This window comes from Drosophila serrata, unplaced genomic scaffold, assembly GCF_035046125.1.
Source record: "Drosophila serrata isolate PLE 108 unplaced genomic scaffold, ASM3504612v1 contig_272, whole genome shotgun sequence".
NCBI classification, from domain to species: domain Eukaryota; kingdom Metazoa; phylum Arthropoda; class Insecta; order Diptera; family Drosophilidae; genus Drosophila; species Drosophila serrata.
This window is the reverse complement of record NW_028257170.1, coordinates 646,245-666,922: the sequence shown is the minus strand read 5'-3', so window position 1 is coordinate 666,922 and position 20,678 is coordinate 646,245. Positions and strand designations below refer to the sequence as shown.

The window sequence follows — 20,678 nt, the reverse complement described above, 5'->3', positions numbered from 1 at the left end:
GTTTAAATAATTTTTTTATAAGAAGTGTATGAGTTAATGTGTGTTAAATAAAGTCGTATATTGCCTAAAATCGTACATAAACGGTTTTATTTTTGTTAAGAATATATTGGATTATTTTTTCTGACTTTTATTATATAGATTTAGTCATGGGTTTAGATCTTTTCCATAGTGAAAATTTAAATGAATACTACAATTTTTGCCTATTTTTGTCCAATGCATATTTGCTTTTATTTATTTATTTGATGTCAGGCGAAAATATAGTGTACTATAATAGTTTTAATCAGTCTCCTTAATTCCTCAAAGCAGCAGCCACATTTTTGCAGGTAACATTATCGCAACGAACCATGGTCACTGAAATTGAAGTAGCTTTAAATTCAGGTACCATTAAGTATAAAAAATATATCCTTACATATGCAGGATGCCCGAACAAGTTGGCATCGAGTTATCCTTCGCCAAGTTCGATCAGTTCTTCGGCAATGATCATTGTATATATTCACAGTATCATCCTGGGTGCCCACAGTGCCCTGCTGTCGATTACAATCGGCTGTCAAGCGATCACAAAACCTGCGATTCTCAGCTTCCTGTGACAGGATCTGAGTCACCAAAAGGCAAAGGATTGCTAAAGAGTATATATTATATATTAAAATACACAAAATATATCAAGAATGTATTAGGTTGAGCTTACCCAAGGCCAAGACAAGTTTCGACATTGCAAGTATTGCTTATAACTTTAAACCGAAGATTTACTCTGACTAAATTGAACTTAATTTCTGGGTATTTATACCCCTTAAATTGATTCAGGAAACAAAGATCTTTAATAGTCCCGAAACACCTGCTAAGGGAGCTATATTTTCCGGATATATTATATCATCAAGATACAATAGGTCACACTAGTATAGCTTCTGTGACTAAACAGCTGTATTGGTAACAGATCTGTTTATTTAAGTGTTTAAGAACAAAATACAACTCTTATCCTTTCCTGGTTGCTGTCTTCTTATATAAACCTCAAGTTGAATCTTGGAGTTATCAGTGATTCGATTTTCTTCAATTAAAAAATATTATTCATAAGCTCCAATATGCAATTGGTTACTATTGCCTGCTTTCTGCTGATTCTCGGTTGTGTGGTTATCAATGGTCAGTCACAGGACTGCCAAAGGCTAAGAGACACCTGTAACAGATGTGTTCGCAGCCTAAGTCCCATGAAAAATATAGATTTTATGAATGATGGTTGCCGGGAGAAAGTGCGCCGAACTTACATTTGGAGAAATCAAACACGATGTGATCTGCAGGTGATTGCCTGTCGTTGTAAGTTTATATATTCTCTTAGAAGAAAGATATTATATAAAAATTCCAAACCTTTTCCAGCTCACAATAGAAAACTGGACTGTGCAGTTATTGCCCAAATAGCTGGCATGAGAAGACGCACTTAGAGGAAAACCTGCTAAACTTGTGATAAAAACTAACTTGGCTTATATATAAAACACTGATTTTCGTCCAAATAAACAATGCATATTTGTGAAGAGATTTGAGTTAACCATGTTTCTTGTCTAAGGCGAAGGCTATATGTTCTTGTCTCGGTCTTGGCCTTCAATTTTTCTCTCGTCTCGAAGCCCTTCCAGGAATCAACAGTCCCTGTCAGTCGGTGCATCTTCCACGTACGGGGCATTATCGTAAAGACCAGAGTCTGGACCAGAACAGCATCCATCTCATCCCATTCTATCCCATCTCCAAAGTCTGTGGATGAGTTGAGCCAGGCACGCACCGCACATCGTCATGCTTGTCTTCCACTTGATGCATCCTCGTCATCCCGTCTGGCAGTTCTTCAAAACTTCTTAGTGGCGCTCCCACTGCCTCGTTCTTGTTGCTCCTCATCATTTCCAAAACATAATTTTTCAAACGAAATTGTTTTGATTTTCTTGATGCCATAAAAAATGGGAATTTATTACTTGTCTAAGATTACAGTCACTGACTTGGCTCAGACGAAGGGGCCAGACGAGTTCATCTCGTTCTCGTTGAACTTGAGTAGAAAATTTCCACGACCTGGACAAACATTTACTCATTTTGCCTGGTATTAAAATTAGCAACGATCTGTTATCGGTTCTATAATTAAAATTGATCCTAAAGTTTATTGCAATTATTTACACAATTGCCATTGTCAGTCCTATATAAGATGAAGATGAAGGTACTGGATGCATACAGTTTCCCAAAACTTATCTGAGGGAGTTCAATATGAAATTAACTTTTATCTGCTTAGCGGGTAAGTTAAATTATCAGAATTGTTTAACAAATTAATTAAGAGAGTCCTTTTCCAGTGGCTTTTGTTGTCCTGCAGTATGCGGATGACAGTGAAGCCTGCCTGGAAGTGATTGAGCAGGCTCTAGGACTTAGGCCTTGTAAGGAAAATGGTAGAAAGGGTCATCAGCAGCCTCATAAGCAACCTCAGAAGCGTCCTGGACACCATAAAGGTGGCAAAGGACCTTTGAGACCTCCAAGGAGACCTGAAAGACCCAGACCAAGACCTATTGGACATCCAAGGCCTCCCATACCGAGACCTATAGCACCAAGACCTATTCCACCAAGACCAATTAGGCCACTGCCACCTCACATTTTACCTCCTCCGTTACCTGCGCCTTGTCCGGAAAATCCTCCTCCACCTTGTCCTGAGGAACCTATCCCATGTCCTGAGAAACCTATCCCATGTCCAGAGGAACCTATCCCTTGTCCTGAGAAACCTATCCCTTGTCCTGAGAAACCTATCCCATGTCCAGAGGAACCTGTCCCTTGTCCTGAAGAACCTATCCCATGTCCAGAGGAACCTATCCCTTGTCCAGAGGAACCTGTCCCTTGTCCTGAGGAACCTATCCCATGTCCAGAGGAGCCTATCCCATGTCCTGAGGAACCTGTCCCATGTCCAGAGGAACCTATCCCTTGTCCAGAGGAACCTGTCCCTTGTCCTGAGGAACCTATCCCATGTCCAGAGGAGCCTATTCCATGTCCAGAGGAACCTATTCCTTGTCCAGAGGAACCTGTCCCTTGTCCTGAGGAACCTATCCCATGTCCTGAGGAACCTATCCCATGTCCAGAGGAACCTATCCCTTGTCCTGAGGAACCTATCCCATGTCCTGAGGAACCTATCCCATGTCCAGAGGAACCTATCCCATGTCCAGAGGAACCTATCCCATGTCCTGAGGAACCTATCCCTTGTCCAGAGGATCCAAGACCTTGTCCCCCAGAAACCATTCCAGATTATCCCGTTGATACGCCACCAGCTTGTCCTGATCCCTGCGATCCACCGAATTCAAAGGAACCCTGCGGAGACAATCCAGGTGGACCCATAATACCCGTTCCCACAATACCAAAACCCCATCCTGCAAATCCTCAAGAAGGTTCCGGCTGTGGATGTCCCCAATAATATCCTCCCAACAAGGAGTTTATTCAGTTAGGCAAATGACCAAAAATAATGCAGAATCTGGAATAAATATACATTTCAAACCAATAAATATCATTGTTGTGCTGTCCAAAAGTTTAAAGTTCACTTTTCTCGAGTCTAAATTCCGAGTTCTGTTGATTTAATGAAACTAAGCAATGCATGGCCTCTCAATATGCTTTTAATATAAACTGTGTGAACGCGTGTATGTCCATGTGAAGTGCTTTTTAAATACTTGTAGCGGTTTAAGCTTTTACCCTTACCAGAATTTCAAGCAAACTGCCATCCAAAAACCCGATACCCCAAACCAAACCAAACCAGCTCCCACCCTACACCCACTTGAGTTCACGTCATGAACATGATTATGTACTTTATGAATGTGCAGAGAAGCGATTGGATTTTGAAACCATAACAAAGTTAAGATACTCTATAAGACAAAACACCTGAATTGAGGGGTTATTTAAATATGTAGATATATAATATAATATATCAAAAATAATACCTTAATTTGTACGAAATATTTTCTAGCTTGAAACATAGTTAGTATTTGTTTCTCCCTTTAATTTCAAGATATATTAAGAGACATTCCTAAAACTCTTAAGGAGACATCCCTTATATTATCTGCTAATATATTATATATCCCATAACTAGACTTCGTAAACATCTTTGGCCAGCTCATGGACCCTCTCAGTTTATAGGGCATAGAGTTGGTGATGATTTTTCCACTCAGCCTTTACTGCTTATATAATATTTGAAAATTGAAAATCTTTTTGGCGTTGCACTTGAAAAAATGCTTAGCCCAGGTCCATACCATGATGATGAACTTTTGTAAAACTCTTGACCACATTTGCCGCACACCCTGTCCCCTGCACAGTTTCCCTTCCCTGCCTTCCTTTGGCAGCATCTTTCCTTGCCACTTTTGGACATGTCTGACCAGCTGACGTCCACACCAGGAGGGGCAGGAGTGTGAGACTGGAAAAGGGATCGGAGCTGGGGGGAATGGGTGCAATGCAGGGCCCTTGACTTTAGCGCCACTTGTAAGTGTAAATTTTATTTGAGCCAGCAAAGTACGTACATATACACATGTAGACACTCCGCATATAACCATGCCCTTTGTCAAGTGCTCCGCCAAGTGCCTGGCCTCGGGATTGGACTCTGAATCGGATTCGGACTTGGTCTTGGACTTGAAAGTGTTTTTTTTTATTTTGGGGGGAAGCTTGGAGTGCGGGTCTCGGTTTCGTTGGAGTTTGGCGTCGTGTCGCTGACAGTTAAGTGGTGATAATCGCTTTTGAATTGAATTCGAGCAAGTAAATTTACACGCCAACCAAGTTTCGATTCAAAAATGCAACAGAGCAACGAATTCAAGAGCTCTCTTGGACACTGTCCATTGTCTCCAGCTCCAGTTCCATCTCTGGACTCCCACTGGGTCTCCTTTCGTCTGTGTCTTTGTGGGTTGGGCGTTTTGGGGTTTTTGTGTTTTGGCTGCGGCTTTATTTGAAAGGACCAACAGTAGGGGCTGCTCTCCCTACAGCTGCTACTGCGGTTTGTTTTGGCTGGTTACTGTGGCTTCTAATTTGTGAACTGGATTTTGGGGGGGCTTCAGGGAAACGGAAGCCGCACTTGTAAGTCATTAAATCAGAACCTAAAGCCTTAAGCGTCCGCAACTTGCATACTTTTTAAAGTGAGATATAGGTTATGGAATATTACCGACTTTAAAGCCTCACCAATCACTACACAAGCCCTTAAAGCAGCTGTTTTTAATCGAAACAATAGCTAAAAGTTATTATTAAAAAAAACAATAGCTTTAAGAAATCGTTTCATTTCAAAATACTTTCAATTAGTGGGTCATCTTTTAAGGTATTAAAAATAGTACCTTCCGGGTCATAAAAAATGACTTCTAGATTTTCATAAAAGCCCAAGTTTTCGCTAAATTTAAGTACAGTTCATAGCCGAGTTTTCGGAAAACCACAGAAAGATGATAAAATTTACTGTGGCTTTTGGTAAGGATATAAAACTACTTCTTGAATGAAATAGTTCCTTACTAGAAAGTTTTTTCTTATAGCCCTTTTAATCCTGGGCCTTTGTGCAAGTGTCCAAGGTCAAACTCCAGATCTTTGCCGGCGACAGAATGATAGATGTCTGAGTCGTGAGAATCGAAATGGCAGGTTTAATGAGGTAACAAATGTCTTTAATGATAATTGTCGTCGTTCCAACCGCAACTGGCGGAATGTTTCACGATGTGAACTAGCTCGAGCCAGTTGTCAATGTGAGTATGAATATATTTAAACAAATTCTTGATTAATTCATAAAATAACTCTTGAAGTAACCCTTGCTCGATGCTCCACTCTGAGTTGCGAGAATGTGAGGAGGGCTCTAGGCAGTGGTGGTGGTCGTCCACCCACTCCTGGAATCCCTACGCCTCGTACGGAACGTCCTGAAACTCCTGAACCGTCCGGCGGTAATCCACCAACCAGAACTCCTCGACCTCGGACCACTCGTCGAACTCGCACCACAACTCGAAGGACTCCAACAACTAGGAGAGGTAGACGAACAACTACTCGAAGGACTCCAACAACTAGAAGGTCTAGAAGGACTACTACACGAAGGACTCCAACAACTAGAAGGTCTCGAAGGACTACTACTCGAAGGACTCCAACAACTAGAAGGTCCAGGCGCACTACTACTCAAAGGACTCCAGAGGAATAAGGCATTCCAAAATGATTTCGATCTCGTTAACAACAACTATCCTTAAGCTGCTTAAATAAAATCCACTAATTTCAATGCTCTCTAGAAAAAGGTGTTTTTCTTAAAAATTTTACTTAAGTAGAGCTGTTCCAAGCTAGCTTCTAAGTTCTCAGAAATAAGCATACAGTTTTCAAATAATATATTATTATCTTATATATAAAATATTCAAGTTTTTACAAATATCTTTAAAATATTTTAAAGCTTTTAGACTATACAGTTTCTTCACTTACATCATTATTCTCATGAATTTCTTCAACAGAATTTTCTAAGCTTATTGTTGTAGATGGAAACATTGATTGTTCAGTTTTCGGAGCTGAATTAAAGTAACTCGAAGTACTGTTCTGAGTCTTATTCCTTAAAGCTTCCAGTCTTATAATTTTCATTATATTTTGTGTGTTATTTCGATATTTGTCTTTTGGCAACAAAGAATAAAAAAATATTCCCGCCAGGCAAAGTCCGAAAACCATGCCAAAAGAAAGACAAACGCAGTTTCTTCTGCTGGAACAACCTTTTTAAATAAATTAAATATAAGTTGTTTCACTTCTGACTTCTTTAATGAAAATTAACTTACTTTCATTGAAAAGAGATCTTTTTCGAGTGTGGTTAGCCAGTTTCTTATTTAGCTTAGCAGAGCTTATGGGTATCATACTTGGTCAAGTTATATTTTACGAATAAACGTTAAGCGAGTTGTATTTTTCTTATAAATTTCAAGAATGCTTAACAATTGTACAAACATTAAAAATGCATATTTAAAGGGGTAGATAAATGTGTGGATGAGGTGGTTAAACTTGGCTCAATATTTTAAATATAAATATATAGATAGGTGTTTAACAATGATTCTTTAAAGTATCAGACTTACCACAAGCAAATGACGAATTAATTAAATTAAAACAAAGATATAGAGAGCATTGATATTTTTATTTTTCTGGAATAAAACTTGGTCTGTTATTAAGTTATATTCTGTAAGTAAGACCTTGTCAATATCTAGGAAGAGGGCCGTCTTGTGGTTGTAGATGGAGTGGGACGATTTGATGCTAAGGCTGTCCTTATATTAACGCAGCTCAAGGCAGCACAGCGCTCGATAGTCACTATAAAATATTTTAATAACATATTTAAAATATTAAGATCAGTTTCTTTATAAAAATAATAGCATAAGCACTTACATTGACAAGTAGCCCGGGCTAGTTCGCATCGGTTGATATTTCGCCAGTTTCGATGCCTACGACGACAACGTGCATTCAGAATATCTGTAACTTCAGATCTATTTCCATGAACAGGAACACGACTCAGACATCTTTCATTGACAATTCTGCAAATCTCACGAGGAGTTGGCTCACGGGTTTGAGCCTGAACAGCGGCCAAGACAGCTAAAATAATATATTAATAAATTAAAACCCACCTGGGAAAGTAATATTAATTAAGACTCTTACCAAAAAGCACTGCAATTTTGGACATCTTATTAATTCTGCTTCAATTTCTGAACTAAAGTCGTGAAAATCCTTTAGCTTTTATAAAGAACCCAGACAGCTGATGGAAAAAAACTGCAATTACTTTATAAAACTTGTCTTTATTATATTTAGTACTTTATTCATAATAGTTACAAAAGAGGCATATTTTATAAAACATTTCCTGGTTTTTAAATAGTTTTAAAATGTCTTTTATTTCATTATAAATATAATTGTTTTAAAACATCTGTTGAACCCACTAAATCTTGGGATAAGTGATTATATAAAGACCGGTTGTGAAGTGTCTTCTGTAGTTCTTACCCAGAGCAATGCATATTAAAGTTTTAGTGTTTGTATTTGCTGGTAAGTTTTATTTTCATTTCATCGCGAAATTAAATAATATAATTCGAAAATATATCTTTGCCTTCTAGTCCTTTGTCTGTCTCTGGTTTCTGGCCAAGACAGGGACTGTGAGCATTTGCAGTTGAGATGTGAGGCTTGTGTAAGGACTCTCAATGACATAAGTGACAACAGGTTGCCCGTTTTTAATAATGAATGCAGGGCAAAGCTCCAGGGAATGTGGCGCTGGCGTAATGTTGGTCGCTGCGAACTCACTAAACTTAATTGCATGGGTAAAATTTAATCAGATTTTAATATTTGGTATATCTTTAACTATGTAATTGTGATTTATATTGCTTCTATAGGCATCAATCGTCGCATGAACTGTCAAGATGTGGCAGAATTGGCTGGTATGCAACGTATTAGGAGGACCTGAATCTATATGATTTTATAATGAAACGAATAAATAAAAACTTATAGAGCATTAAATTACAAATTGATTACTTTATTTACAATACAATTCATTGAGTAAGAGTAAAAGAAATCAAGACATAAATGTATATAATACTACGACATAACAATAATAATAATTTATAAAATCTGAGAAGATTTTTTCTTTTGTAAGGTTAGCTTTAAGTATTATTATATTCAAATTTATGTAACAACTTTTAGGATACTTCGTAGTACAAGAATGAAAATTGATATATATTTTTTTAATATATGAATACTAATTCTTTCTTCTTAAAAAGTTTAAAAAGATATTTGATAAGCCATTTTATAAACGCATTTTCAACATTGTTTATTCTAAAGAATGTATCGAAAAGTTAATAAAATATGACAGTCTTGAATGTGGAATGGTTTTCGTAAGTAGGAAACCATCTTCCTTAATAAACGTAGCTTGATCTTATTCAGCAATACTTATAGGCTGAACCACATAAAAGATAAATACTATCTTATAAATATTATTAAAATTCTCTAAAACATCATCTTTTATAGAGCATTAAGTTATTTTTTTTTTTTATTAATTAATAGGCATACAACGTTTTTAAGTCAATATTAAGTAAGATGAAGATCTTTTTTATTCCTCGCGGGGCCCTGGACGCCTAGTAGTAGTCGTGCGCTCCTCCCGCAGAGCTCGCCTCACATTCTCACAGGACAAGGTGGCACAGTTCTCAAGGGTTACTAAACAATTCAAATAATGAATTAATAATTTAAATAGGCAGAAAACTAAATCAAGATATCACTCACAGCGACAAGTGGCCCGGGTTAGTTCGCATCGTGAAATATTACGCCATCTTGGGTTGGATCCCCGACACCATTGATTGAAGATCTCCGAAATGTCATTGTTCCGTCCATTTCTGGGCTCATTGCGGAGACACCTCTCGTTTTGGCGTTGGCAAATCTGTCGATTGATTGGTCGCCTAGTTTGTGCCTCAACAGTCACAAAGACCAGGACAACGATGGCTTAAAGATAAACATTTATTAAGAATAAATGTTTACTTTCAGGATGTGCAATATCCTTACCAAAAAGCAGAACAGTCTTTGACATCTTGCTTGAATTCTACAATTAAGTTTTCTGCTTCAAATAAACCACAACTTGGCTTTTATAAAGTGCGGAAAGTTTGGGGAAAGGCATTGTTATTGTATTTAAAATATAATTTCTTTATCTTCATGAATTAAAACAATAATCAAAAGACGACCCATTTATCATAAATTTCCTGGTTTTAAAAGCATCTTTTATTACCAGATTGTATAACTTTTATTGTATTGTGTTAAAACATCTGTTGAACTTGATCCACGTAGTCCTTGGTGTTTCTATAAAATCGGGTTGAAATCAGCTGTAGTTAGCCATCTGAGAAGTTCTCAACAAGAGATAGCAAGCTACAAAAAAATGCATCTTAAAGCTATTCTAGCCCTGTTTGCTGGTAAGTCCTGAATCTTAGACAAAACAAATTGTGTCCTTTGATTATTAAATCCTATATTCTGTTCCATAGTCCTCTGCCTGACTCTGGTCGCTGGTCAAGATCGGGATTGCGATGAACTGGCCAGGAGGTGTGAGACCTGTGTGAGGCAACTAAATAATGAGAACGATCGCAAGATGCCCACCTTGAACAGGGAGTGCAGGAACAGGACACGCAGGACTTGGCGCTGGAGGGATGTGGGACGTTGCGAACTCACCAAGTTGAATTGTTTGGGTAAGTTTTATATAATAATTTTATTTGAAATTTAAGCTTTCTAAAGACTAATTTCTATTATTTTAGGATGGAATCGCCGCATGAATTGTGCCGACATTGCTGAGCTTGCTGGCATGCAGCGCATTAGGCCTTAAGTTGCCTACACTTTACTAATTTTATTGATGAATTTATACAAATAAAATAGAGAGCATTGAAATTAAAACAACTAGTATGTTACTTTTATTTATTTAAGATATAAGTTAAATTATTTCTAATATTTTGTATTAACTGTACAATTTAAATTTCTTCACGCTTATTATGCATTGCATAACGCACAATTCTATCTTCTATTTCATAATCTAAATCTTGTTCTGGCTTTTGTATCTTTTTTTGGGAGCCACGACTTAGGACGTTTAGCATTCGGAATGGTTTTCGATCATCATTATTATAATTATCCTCAAATAATTCATTATCAGATAATGTTTTAGGATCAGAATTAAAATCTAAGTCAATATTAACGTTATCGATGTTATTGTTGTGATCATTATATGACATCGTAACTCCTTCATAGTCCTCATTATAATCCACATCAGGTCGATTTAAATGATCTTCAGGGATTTCTTCTTGCATAGGCTTAGTTAGTCCAAAGTCTGTAAAAATCCTTCCTTATTTATTTGAATTTTTTTTATTGTTTTGTTATGTGCTTACCAGTCAAAAGTAGCAAGTAGATTATATGAAAGCAAATATAAATTCTCATAACTCTCCTCGTCGTATGTCTTAAAGATCTTAATTAAAATATTATACTGAGGTCTGGCCTATTAAAATGTCAACGCATGGATCATTTGCACGTTTTCTGTTATTTAAACAGCATTTTTAAATATTTAACTAAGTATATATATTTTATTTATTGAGCTTTTTTGCTTGAACCCAAAAGTTGTCGACATAATATTATATACAATATAATTAATATATATAGGTGAATGTAATGACAGTAGGCATTACTTCGTTATATTTCAATATAAATATATATAATTTATATTATATTAAGTATTAATAATTGAATTGAAATTTGCAAGGGTGGTGTGCCAAAGTTATCGGTCTTTCTGATAATAATATAATATTGTAATGGTCGTGAATAGCATTCTCTGTCTCTCTCTCTCTCCAACTCCCTGTATCTCTGTATGCCTCTCTCTCAATGTATCTCTGGAGCCTAACTCTTTCTTTCTCTGCCAAACTCTCGAGATGTTTGCTTTCTCTCAAGCTCTTGCTCTCACTTTCTCTGTTCTCTTTGCTCGAAGAGTATAAAAACAGCACGGCCGTCGAGCTGGCCTCAGTCTGTCCGTGGCCTCCCGCCTGTGCACATCTATAGTGATACTGGGTGTGTGATTGCCCCTCAACCCCAAAAATATTATCTGATCAGTAAAATATATCTGGATAACCAGAAAGATGATCATTTCCCTGATTTTGCCTTAATCTAGAGTCAGCTGTGCTATGTCAGCTATGCCTTTAATTTTTAACTCATTTTCTTGTTGCTTTGGACCCCATTACTTAATTTTAATTTAGAATGATTCAGCAATTTGTTCTAAGGTTCTAAGTCTAACAGAATTATAATAGTTTCATTCTTATAGCTTGGTCTTAAATTTGTTCCAAAACACATCTCGCACATCTGTGCATATGATTCCCAACTCGTTCTAACATCCCCGGAACGAAGTGGCTGCTGCCGACCACGTCTCAGAAATGTGTTGTTACAAAAGTTGCAAGTCATTGTTTATAAGTGTTCAAAGTTAGTAACTGATCATATATACTTAATGATCATTGATTCTTACTGATCATAGTTACTTACTGGTCATAGATACTTACTGTTCAGAGTTACTTAATGCTCATTGATATTAACTGATCAGAGTTACTTACTAATCAGAGTTAAATTAAATATCAGCTCGCTGCTCCTCTCTGCCTCTCCCCCTCTCTCGCTATGTTAGTAGCTCTATGTTAATCTCTAGAGGCAACTCCTCTCCCGCCCACTCACACTCACTTTCTCTGCTCCTCTCTTTCCTCGGGGACTATAAATAGAGGCGCTAAGGGCCCGCGCGCCTCAGTCTGTCCTAGGGGTACCTAGTGTTAACATCTCAAGTGATAGTGATGGTGATTACCTTTCGATCCCAAAAATATGACGTGGCCAATGCAATACATCTGGATGACCAGGAAGAAGCTCACTTGGATAAAGTCACCCAATCTTGGTCACTACACTGGAAGGAAGTAAACAATGACGTATCCTTTACTGCGGCAAGTCTTAACCATGACATTTATATTATGTATGAAGAAGCTATTGGTGGTATCAGACCTAGGTATAGAATTTAGACTTTGGTCCCCTTTACATACTTACTGGTCATAGATACTTATTAATGATAGATCCTTACTGTTCAGAGTTAATTACTGATCATAGTTATTATCTGATCATAGCTACTTACTGATTATAGTTACTTAATGTTCTTTGTTATCATTGTTGATTATAGTTACTTACTGGTCATAGATACTTACTGTTCAGAGTTACTTACTGCTCTTAGTTACTTGCCTCTCTTAGTTAATTACTGATCATAGTTCTTTAAATCGTCCGATTGTTCCTATGGCAGCTATATATATTTATATATATAGACTTAGATACTAATAAAATTATATAGAAGAATAACTGCATAGTTTTAATCAAATAGCTTCCTCTTAAATTTGATCCAAAACACATCTCGCACATCTGTGCCTATGATTCCCAACCAGTTCTAACATCCCCGGAACGAAGTGACTGCTGCCGGCCACGTCTCTGAAATGTGTTGTTACAAAAGTTGCAAGTCATTGTTTATTAGTGTTCAAAGTAAGTAACTGATCATACATACATACTTATTGGTCATAGTTAATTACTGATCATAATTACTAACTGGTCATAGATACCTAATGTTCAGAGTTACTTACTGCTCATAGAAACTTACTGATCATAGTTAATTAAGGAACATGGTTACTTACGGTTCATAGTAACTTATTACTGAGAGATACTTATTGATTCTTAAGATTTAGATTATTTAATTATTATTTGTATCCAAAAACATAACCAAAAGCTCGTCACATCATTCTCCCCCAATAAGCTTCACCACCTAACCCGAGAGAACCCACCACAAACTCAGATCGGTCGAGAGAATCGATATTTTAGCCACTATAATAGCCAACGCCTCTCGCTGGTAAACAAAAAGTCGGTCAAAAATCCGTGAGAGACAGACGCCGAAACAGGCCTTTCTGGCTCACAGCAAAATAGAGCGAAAATTAAAAAACTGGCAGGGCAGCAAGGCAGGCGTTAATGCGAGTACAAAATGTTGTTTAAACAAGAGACGGGATTCTGTCACTGTGGCTCGATCTATCTGCCTAAATACACAATGTGATAACGATGATTGTCGTCAGTCGTCAGCTGTATCGCACACAACACCAAACCAAGATTCAAAAAACCGAAAATATAATACAAATAATACTCGTTCCTATGTGTACATATATGGAAAATAGATAAAACGTAGTAGTAGGAACAGTTCAATTTGTTCGGCAGCCAGAAACGGTCACGTTTTGGCGGTTCAATTCATTCGATTTCGAGTTAATTCGGTCTAAAGAGTGACTGATTGAGTGATCAATTGACTGATTGACTGATTGACTGACTGAGGCTGAGTGAGTGTGTAAGTGTGTGGAGTGAGTGGATCAATCATGTCTAATTACACGCTGCTGCATTTGACCAAAGTGCAGCAGCCGTATCTGCATTCGGTTGGCAGCAGCTACGCGGCTCTGGCCAATGTCGATGGCTTCTATGGACCGACCTTGGAGGCCGGCCTGTTGGATTTCCATACGAATGGAACGGCCACCCATGCAAATCTCACGGCGGACAGTGTTCTGGTGCTTATCGGTGAGGAGAACTATAGCTATCGTTCCACATCGACCATTGTCCTTATGGTCGCCGCCTGGATTCTACTCATCCTTGGATTTGTCTTTTGCTGCTGTGCCGAATGTTGTGGCGTCAGTGTTTGGCGTGGCAAGGAGCGTTCCGGCAGCGAGTCCCTGAATCGACTCGAACAGGGTACAAGTCGAGGGACAGGTGAAAACTCCTCTAACTCTGCAACTGCAGGTGAGTCTTAGTACAAGTTTTTATTCCACTCTCGAAGCTTTCGGTGGCGAGCTTCGGTGGAGGCATACTTTTAGGCTGACTTCGGAAATTGATTGGCCCTGGGGGGGTTTACGCCAAGTTATCCCCTTTTCCGTGGAAAACTGTGCTCATATTTCACCAAACAAACCATAAATGGCCACAATAAACGAGTAACAGTAGTTTTACAAGGAGCTAAGCTATGGGTAAATACTCTATTGTGGAACTAAGTAAAAGGATATTTATTTATTGGGTCAAGTTAGCAACAAACTCTTCACTGGAAGAAGCAAAAGCCATTCCAAAAAAATATATTTAAAAGAAAAACCACAATAATATGTTTCAATTGTATTCTAAAGATAAATCTTAAGTGCTGTTACAAGAATTTGAGGATACAATTCCCAGATTTCACTGCTTTCTAAATATTTTTTATTACTTTCCAAACTTTCCCACTCTTTTCCTTTAGTTTTCCATATTTTATTTCCTTCTAATATTCTATTATGCCATAATTCATTCCCTTAATCAAAGTATAGGGTATACAAAACACATTTAAATGGGGGCTGTCAGTGCGCTTAGCTGGCATTGCTGAACTACTTTTCGAGGAGGAAAAATGGCAGCTTGGGAGTAAAACTGCCTGCCTCATCGATATCATAAAATATTTAGCTATTTTCTCCTATTTCGTTTCGCTTCGTTTTTGGCAAATTTGGCATGCGTTTTGGCTGAAAATTGGCTTTTGGCCAAGTAAACGAAATGTGCAGAGGAATGGATGCTTCTGCACAAATATGCGCACACAAACATTCTAGCTGAGAACCGCATAAACACTGCGAAAAATGAAAGTAATTTCTTTAAAATGAAATTGATATTTGGATTTTTAAGAATATCTAAAATATTTATAGAATAGATATACATAAATAATCATTTAGGGTTGGGATTAAATTAGTAAATAATACAAACAATTATCCCTACATAACATAAAAAAAGAAACCTTTTTTGAAATTAAATTATATAAATATTAGGAAATTGTATATATCTTTTCCCCTTTTCTGAAAATTTTATTAAAATTGTATTACGTGTTTTTCTAAGGCAATTAAAACAGGTCTATAAATTTCAAGACTTTCTCAAAATATGCCAAACCAAATAGCTCTTTGACAAAGATATAAAACCTTGGGCTAACATTTTTTACATAATTTTTTGTAAATTCATAATCCCTATAATTTCTGCCTCCAATATTTTCTCTCTGTGCATAAAGCAGTGCCTCGTTTCGTCCGATAATTCGGTTGCATATTGCTGTGCTCAATGCATCTTCTGTTTGCATCCCAGGCAATTAGCATTGTCTCGAAGATATTGCGTTTCATTAGAGCGATATCTGTATGTGTTTAGAGTGCATCTCGTGTCTCTGTATGTATCTATGTATATGGCTGTTAGCCAAAGTGCACAACAGTCAATGGGTCATTTCGATAAGGTTACCCCCCCCCCCCTCTAAAAATTTGTTGCAAAATTTGTTTTGGCATTTAAGCCTTAGATTGGGATTTGTGTATTGTTTTGGGGCTGCCCAAGGCTTAAGTTGTTGCCTGCTGCATTCCCCGGCAATGAATTCTGTCGATTTTTGGTGTGCTTTTGTGTTTTGGCATTTCGGCTTAACAAAACCCAACAATGAAACGGTATTTTGTTAGCCAATTGTGAGTAAGCACAGATGATGGGTTCAAAGTGCACAATAATGGTATTTTTGTTACGCCCATTTAAGTCCAGAGTGTAGCAATTAGTATCCATGTTGTTATGGTCAAAATGTTTTGAGTTTTCCATATTTTTTCTGTAATTTTTTATATAGAACACAATGCGTTCAGCTAGTAGTTTTATTTATTGTTTTGGAACCCTAACAAAATAAAAATATTGATTTGATGGTTTCATGTTTTACCTCAATTTGTGTTAATTATTCAGTATATATTCAATAGGAAGTAAAAAAATACTTGTGCATAGATAAAACGATTTAAAAAAAAGGAGGATTTTTTTACCACTGGTGGAAAGTATTTATATATGACTCATATTTTTATGATTCATAATTTTTAAAGTTTATATTTATGAAATTGGGAAACAGATTTATTTTTACTGCAAAAATATTGAAATTTCGGGTTCCGGAAATAGCTTAAACATTGCTAGCCTTCTTCTTATGTTAAATTAATGCTTCAAGAATGTATAAATTTCATTTTGAACAAAAATGTATGTATAACACTTTACTAATTTAAGCTTTGTATTCATCTAAAATATATTTCCTTTATGTTTTTAAGTTTTTAAGTTTAACTACAAATCATAACATCATCATAAAATCATCTTAAATCCCAAAAAATCTATAACATTTAAAGAGTTAGAGTTATCACACTGGATTTTATGACACAATTCTAGTTTAATTGCTTTACTGAACGATTGAAAATATATTCTTTTAACACTCCTTAAGTATATGTTCACTTATAAAACGTTTCTTGATAATATTTATAGTCAGTTTAATTGAGTTGTTGCCATAAGCAAAAAGAGGTTTAATTATCCTATTCAAAAACCTAAAACTATATATTAAAACCCAACTTAAATACCTTGTTCCCTATTTATTATCACCCCAAAGATAGGATCAAGATCAATAATCCAGCTAGTCTTGTTCGACTAACCCATATAATGGCATCCTTTTTATCCACCTCACTGTGTGTGTGTGGCACATACAATTTTTACAGTTGAGCGCATTTTGGCCCATTTCGATAACAACATAGAAGCGTCTTAGTGGTCTTAGTATGTCAATGCAATAAATTCCCCTACTTTCGTTTCCAAACGGTGGCCGCAAAAACGTGCCTGTGTCGGATAGAAGAGTTCCCGGCCAATAGTTTCCTTAGTTAATGTCCCCGTAGTTTCTGTATATATATTTTTTTTCATTTCTGCTCCACACGTTCAACTTTAAGTTGAGAGAGCCATAAAAAACTGCGCCAAGTCACAAATGTTTTATGAAACTTTTTGGTTTTCATATATATGTATATATATTTTATTTAGCCCCGACACTCATTTCACTGCACAAGAGTTTTAATATAAAACTTGGGCCTGCACTTCTTCTTGTTTCGAGGCAACTGCAGTCGATGCTTTTTCCACCGACTTTGCTGTTCAGGAATTCATAACCGCATTTCCCGCTCTCTCTTTGGGGTGAAAAGTGGGGAAAGCCAGGAGGCGCAGTTGTACATACCAATTGCTTATGTATCGGCAATATGGGACTTCTTTCCCCCCTTGCCTGTGGAAAACCGCATCGACAACCAACAACAACGGTTTCAACCATTTCACCCATCGAGTCCCAGCTGATGCGGCAAAAGCTCGGAAGTATAATAAGTTTTTGTCTTCAACTGGAATGGAGCAGGAATGCTCGCCAAGTTCGTACGCCTCGAGTTGAATCTATAATTCAGTTTTCCCAGCTATTGCCTTTTGTCTTCGATGCCTAGGCCACTTTAAAGAGTTCTTAACAAAATTTTGCCACAGGCGATCAGGAAAAATATTAATGAATGCACTCGAAAATTAATCCTTTTTTGAGATAAAATAAAGGATAATCCTTGGGTAAAGTTTGTAAAGCCAAAGGGCAAATAAAAATTTAAAGGGAGAGTTATATTCTTTAAATTTTTCCTAGTATTTTCCTATTATTTAATAACTAAAACCCACTTTTACTATAAGAAGTCAAAGCATTATCGATTTTAGTCACCCAAAAAGTAATATAAAAAATGTTTTCTGTATCCCCCATATTATAAATTCTTATCCTTATATCATGCTCTGCATAAAAAAATCATGTTCTGGATTTTCGGTGGAGAGAAAAGAAGTAAAAGAACTTTTTATTATTTATGCAAGCAAAAATGCGTAAAAATGTTCTCTCTCTCAAACTTTATTTGCTGTTTACGCGCTTCATTTGCGAGGGAACCCAAGGCCACCCACTCGTCCTTAGAAGCAAACCACCCACCCAATGGCACCCACTGTCCCGATAATTCGTGTACATCATTTTTTACAGCTCCTCATCAGTTGGTGGCTCTGCTTAGTTAGTCTTTCATGGCACTTTGATTGCTCATTTGGCATTTATTTGATGATGCCAGGACTCCCTCTCTGCCATCCTGCTTCCCGGACTGTCTTCCTCTTGGGTCCTTAAATTATTCATTGTGCGTGTCCTGGCTCCTGGTTTTCTTCTCCCAACATCGCCTCAATCTTTGCGATGAGCCCAGCGAATTTTTTAAAATATTCATGTCCCGCCGCTGGCTAGCAGAAAAAAAGAAACGCTTCAGACAACTCGCTGAATGAAGGCGACCAACTAAAAGTGCGTAATTTTTACCGACAGCGCATTGAAAATATCGCCTCCAGCGATAACAGCAGACATCCATCGAGGAGGAGTCCAATGGTCAGTGGATGGGAGGATTGAGGGATTGGAAGGATGGAGGTCACGGCGTTCTACGTGAGTTTGTAACTTGCACTCTGAACCTGGGTCCAGAGCAAAGGCATATTGGATTTTGCTTCATGTTTTAGCCAGAAATGAAGCGTGAGAAGGCTTTCAGGAGTGGACCATAGTTTAGTTGGATTTGGGAAGGTTTTAAATTAAAATTTCTATAAAAATATATATACATTTCATAGGAAAAAATACCTTTAAACTTGTTATAAGAAATGTTTTTCCCCAACAAAGCTTACAAAATCAATTTAATTACCAAGAATGTGTTTACAAGGACCTGGATCTACCTATAATAATATTCTAAAATGTTAAAAATACATTTGAATAGAAGTTTAGTAAACTTAATTTGATTTTAAAGCTATGTATTATATAAGAAAATATAGTATACCTTTTAAATAATTATCAAAACCCACCTTAATCAATACTTCCCCTGTAAATCCTCTTCCCTCGTTGCTTTTGCTTTGACATTTCATCTAATTTGTATTTATTGTGTTGGATTTCATTTTTTTTCCTACTCAAATGGGGCATAAAATTTACATTTTTTATTAACGCAGGCTACTTCAAACATCGCTCCACTCCTGTTATATATATATAGTATATATAGTATCCCTCCTTCACACGTTCGATTATTGATTGTACGAGGCGGCAGTGAAAGATGTTCGATACTTATTCGAATGAAATGGGGGGAAGCGTTCGTGCTCGATGCTTGCAATTTTGAAATTCAGGTCAATTGCATTTGTTTTATCGATGGGACGAATGGCGAGGCGATTCAATGCATTTGAAGCTGTCAATTTGCAATTTGATTAAGTTGAATTTAATTGCTTTTGTTCGTATAATTATATAGAATAAATGCAAATTGGAATGGTTATTGTGTTTGTGGTGCCATTTATATTTTGATATAAATCACATTAAACTTATATATACATATACCTGGTGGGGTTATCGGTTCTTTTGTTTTGACCATTTTAAAGTTGGTCAATAAATGCATGTTTGAAAATGAATTAATGGATTAATTATGGTGTCACAGAAAGGCAAAGTCATTGGCTTAATGCTTGATCAATAATACCGATGATGGCTTAAATCGAAAATAAATGTGAATTGTGAATGGCAAGCAGAATGATTAAATTATGCAGGATATATTTGGTAAAGCTGCGCTTCTTGATTGGCATTTAATGCTCCTTCCGCTTTGGCCATAAATCCTTCGCCCATTCAGGCCGTTTCAATTGCCCACTTAGCAGCCTTTCAACACAAATTACCATAATTCGAGCCTTTTCTTTATTCTCTTTTCGCTTTCCTTTTGAAAAGGCTCACACACACACCAACACACACTTAACCTTTAATTAAGATACTCGAAAGTTTTCAATATTAAGCTCAATTGTATGCACTGGCGCCGCATTGTCGGGCTCCCTTACACCATGGAACAGGTTCCCATTTTCCGCTTTTCCGACAGGTCCTAAGTGCACTGGGGAAACATGTGGTGCAATTTAATTTTGCTATATATTTTGTTGGGATTTATTTGTTGTCATAATATAGGGAGTTGTTGTAGAGAACTATTATTGTTTTGGCATATTTATTACAAGTATGTAGATTTAACAGTTTGTAGGTTTCTTTAAAAAGTATTGCAATATTTATTTTTTGTGCAATATTTTGATACTGAAACTTATAAAAATATATATAAGAAATCTAATAACTTTATTATTTAGTATTTAAGCTTTATATATCTTTAATTTTTATAGAAATTCATAAAACCAAACCCATAAGAAGGCATAAAATAATGTATAATATAGTTTTAAGTTTGTACTTAGTTTCAGAGCGAATTCATTTATATTTTCATCTCTGTAAGGGTCCCAGCTCTTATGCCTCCCCATTGCCTTACCAACTTGTGAGGCGGGGAATCCCCACCATCATCCGGTTCCCCATTGCACGCTCACATGTCAAGTCG

The 20,678-nt window shown here is 36.8% G+C and overlaps 7 protein-coding genes across 8 annotated transcripts in view; 4 read left to right on the top strand and 3 right to left on the bottom strand.

Annotated features, from left to right (window-relative positions):
• Nucleotides 1–289: 289 nt before the first annotated feature.
• Nucleotides 290–710, bottom strand: LOC110180001 (ecdysone-induced gene 71Ei). Its single transcript, XM_020947591.2, has 3 exons — nt 686–710; nt 410–619; nt 290–351 (listed from the first exon to the last, which is right to left on the bottom strand). Exons 1-3 carry the CDS (start codon nt 708–710, stop codon nt 290–292), a joined length of 297 nt encoding a protein of 98 aa, XP_020803250.1.
• Nucleotides 711–1,076: 366 nt separating this feature from the next.
• LOC110179988 (Ecdysone-induced gene 71Eh) lies at nt 1,077–1,430 on the top strand. The gene is made up of 2 exons (XM_020947578.2): nt 1,077–1,305; nt 1,366–1,430. The coding sequence occupies exons 1-2, from the start codon at nt 1,077–1,079 to the stop codon at nt 1,428–1,430; spliced, it is 294 nt and encodes a 97-aa protein (XP_020803237.1).
• A 3,972-nt stretch (nt 1,431–5,402) lies between these two features.
• LOC110179991 (Ecdysone-induced gene 71Ec) lies at nt 5,403–6,133 on the top strand. Its single transcript, XM_020947582.2, has 3 exons — nt 5,403–5,427; nt 5,490–5,693; nt 5,751–6,133. Exons 1-3 carry the CDS (start codon nt 5,403–5,405, stop codon nt 6,131–6,133), a joined length of 612 nt encoding a protein of 203 aa, XP_020803241.2.
• A 1,023-nt stretch (nt 6,134–7,156) lies between these two features.
• Nucleotides 7,157–7,627, bottom strand: LOC147643462 (uncharacterized). Its single transcript, XM_086833846.1, has 3 exons — nt 7,603–7,627; nt 7,336–7,539; nt 7,157–7,260 (listed from the first exon to the last, which is right to left on the bottom strand). The coding sequence occupies exons 1-3, from the start codon at nt 7,625–7,627 to the stop codon at nt 7,157–7,159; spliced, it is 333 nt and encodes a 110-aa protein (XP_086689972.1).
• A 1,407-nt stretch (nt 7,628–9,034) lies between these two features.
• On the bottom strand, nt 9,035–9,505 carry Eig71Eb (Ecdysone-induced gene 71Eb). Its single transcript, XM_020947581.1, has 3 exons — nt 9,481–9,505; nt 9,205–9,420; nt 9,035–9,138 (listed from the first exon to the last, which is right to left on the bottom strand). Exons 1-3 carry the CDS (start codon nt 9,503–9,505, stop codon nt 9,035–9,037), a joined length of 345 nt encoding a protein of 114 aa, XP_020803240.1.
• A 342-nt stretch (nt 9,506–9,847) lies between these two features.
• Eig71Ea (Ecdysone-induced gene 71Ea) lies at nt 9,848–10,285 on the top strand. The gene is made up of 3 exons (XM_020947580.2): nt 9,848–9,881; nt 9,951–10,151; nt 10,218–10,285. Exons 1-3 carry the CDS (start codon nt 9,848–9,850, stop codon nt 10,283–10,285), a joined length of 303 nt encoding a protein of 100 aa, XP_020803239.1.
• A 3,501-nt stretch (nt 10,286–13,786) lies between these two features.
• The window catches only part of comm3 (protein commissureless 3), a 43,190-nt gene continuing 36,298 nt past the window's right edge, over nt 13,787–20,678 (top strand). Inside the window, exons 1-2 of one of the 2 annotated variants that reach the window (XM_086833826.1) lie at nt 13,787–13,826; nt 13,897–14,277. In XM_086833826.1, coding sequence (XP_086689952.1) covers nt 13,826; nt 13,897–14,277 — 382 coding nt within the window. In that variant the 5' untranslated portion in view covers nt 13,787–13,825. Of the gene's footprint in view, nt 14,278–20,678 lie in introns of both variants that reach the window. The other variant, XM_086833825.1, reaches the window with a different exon arrangement.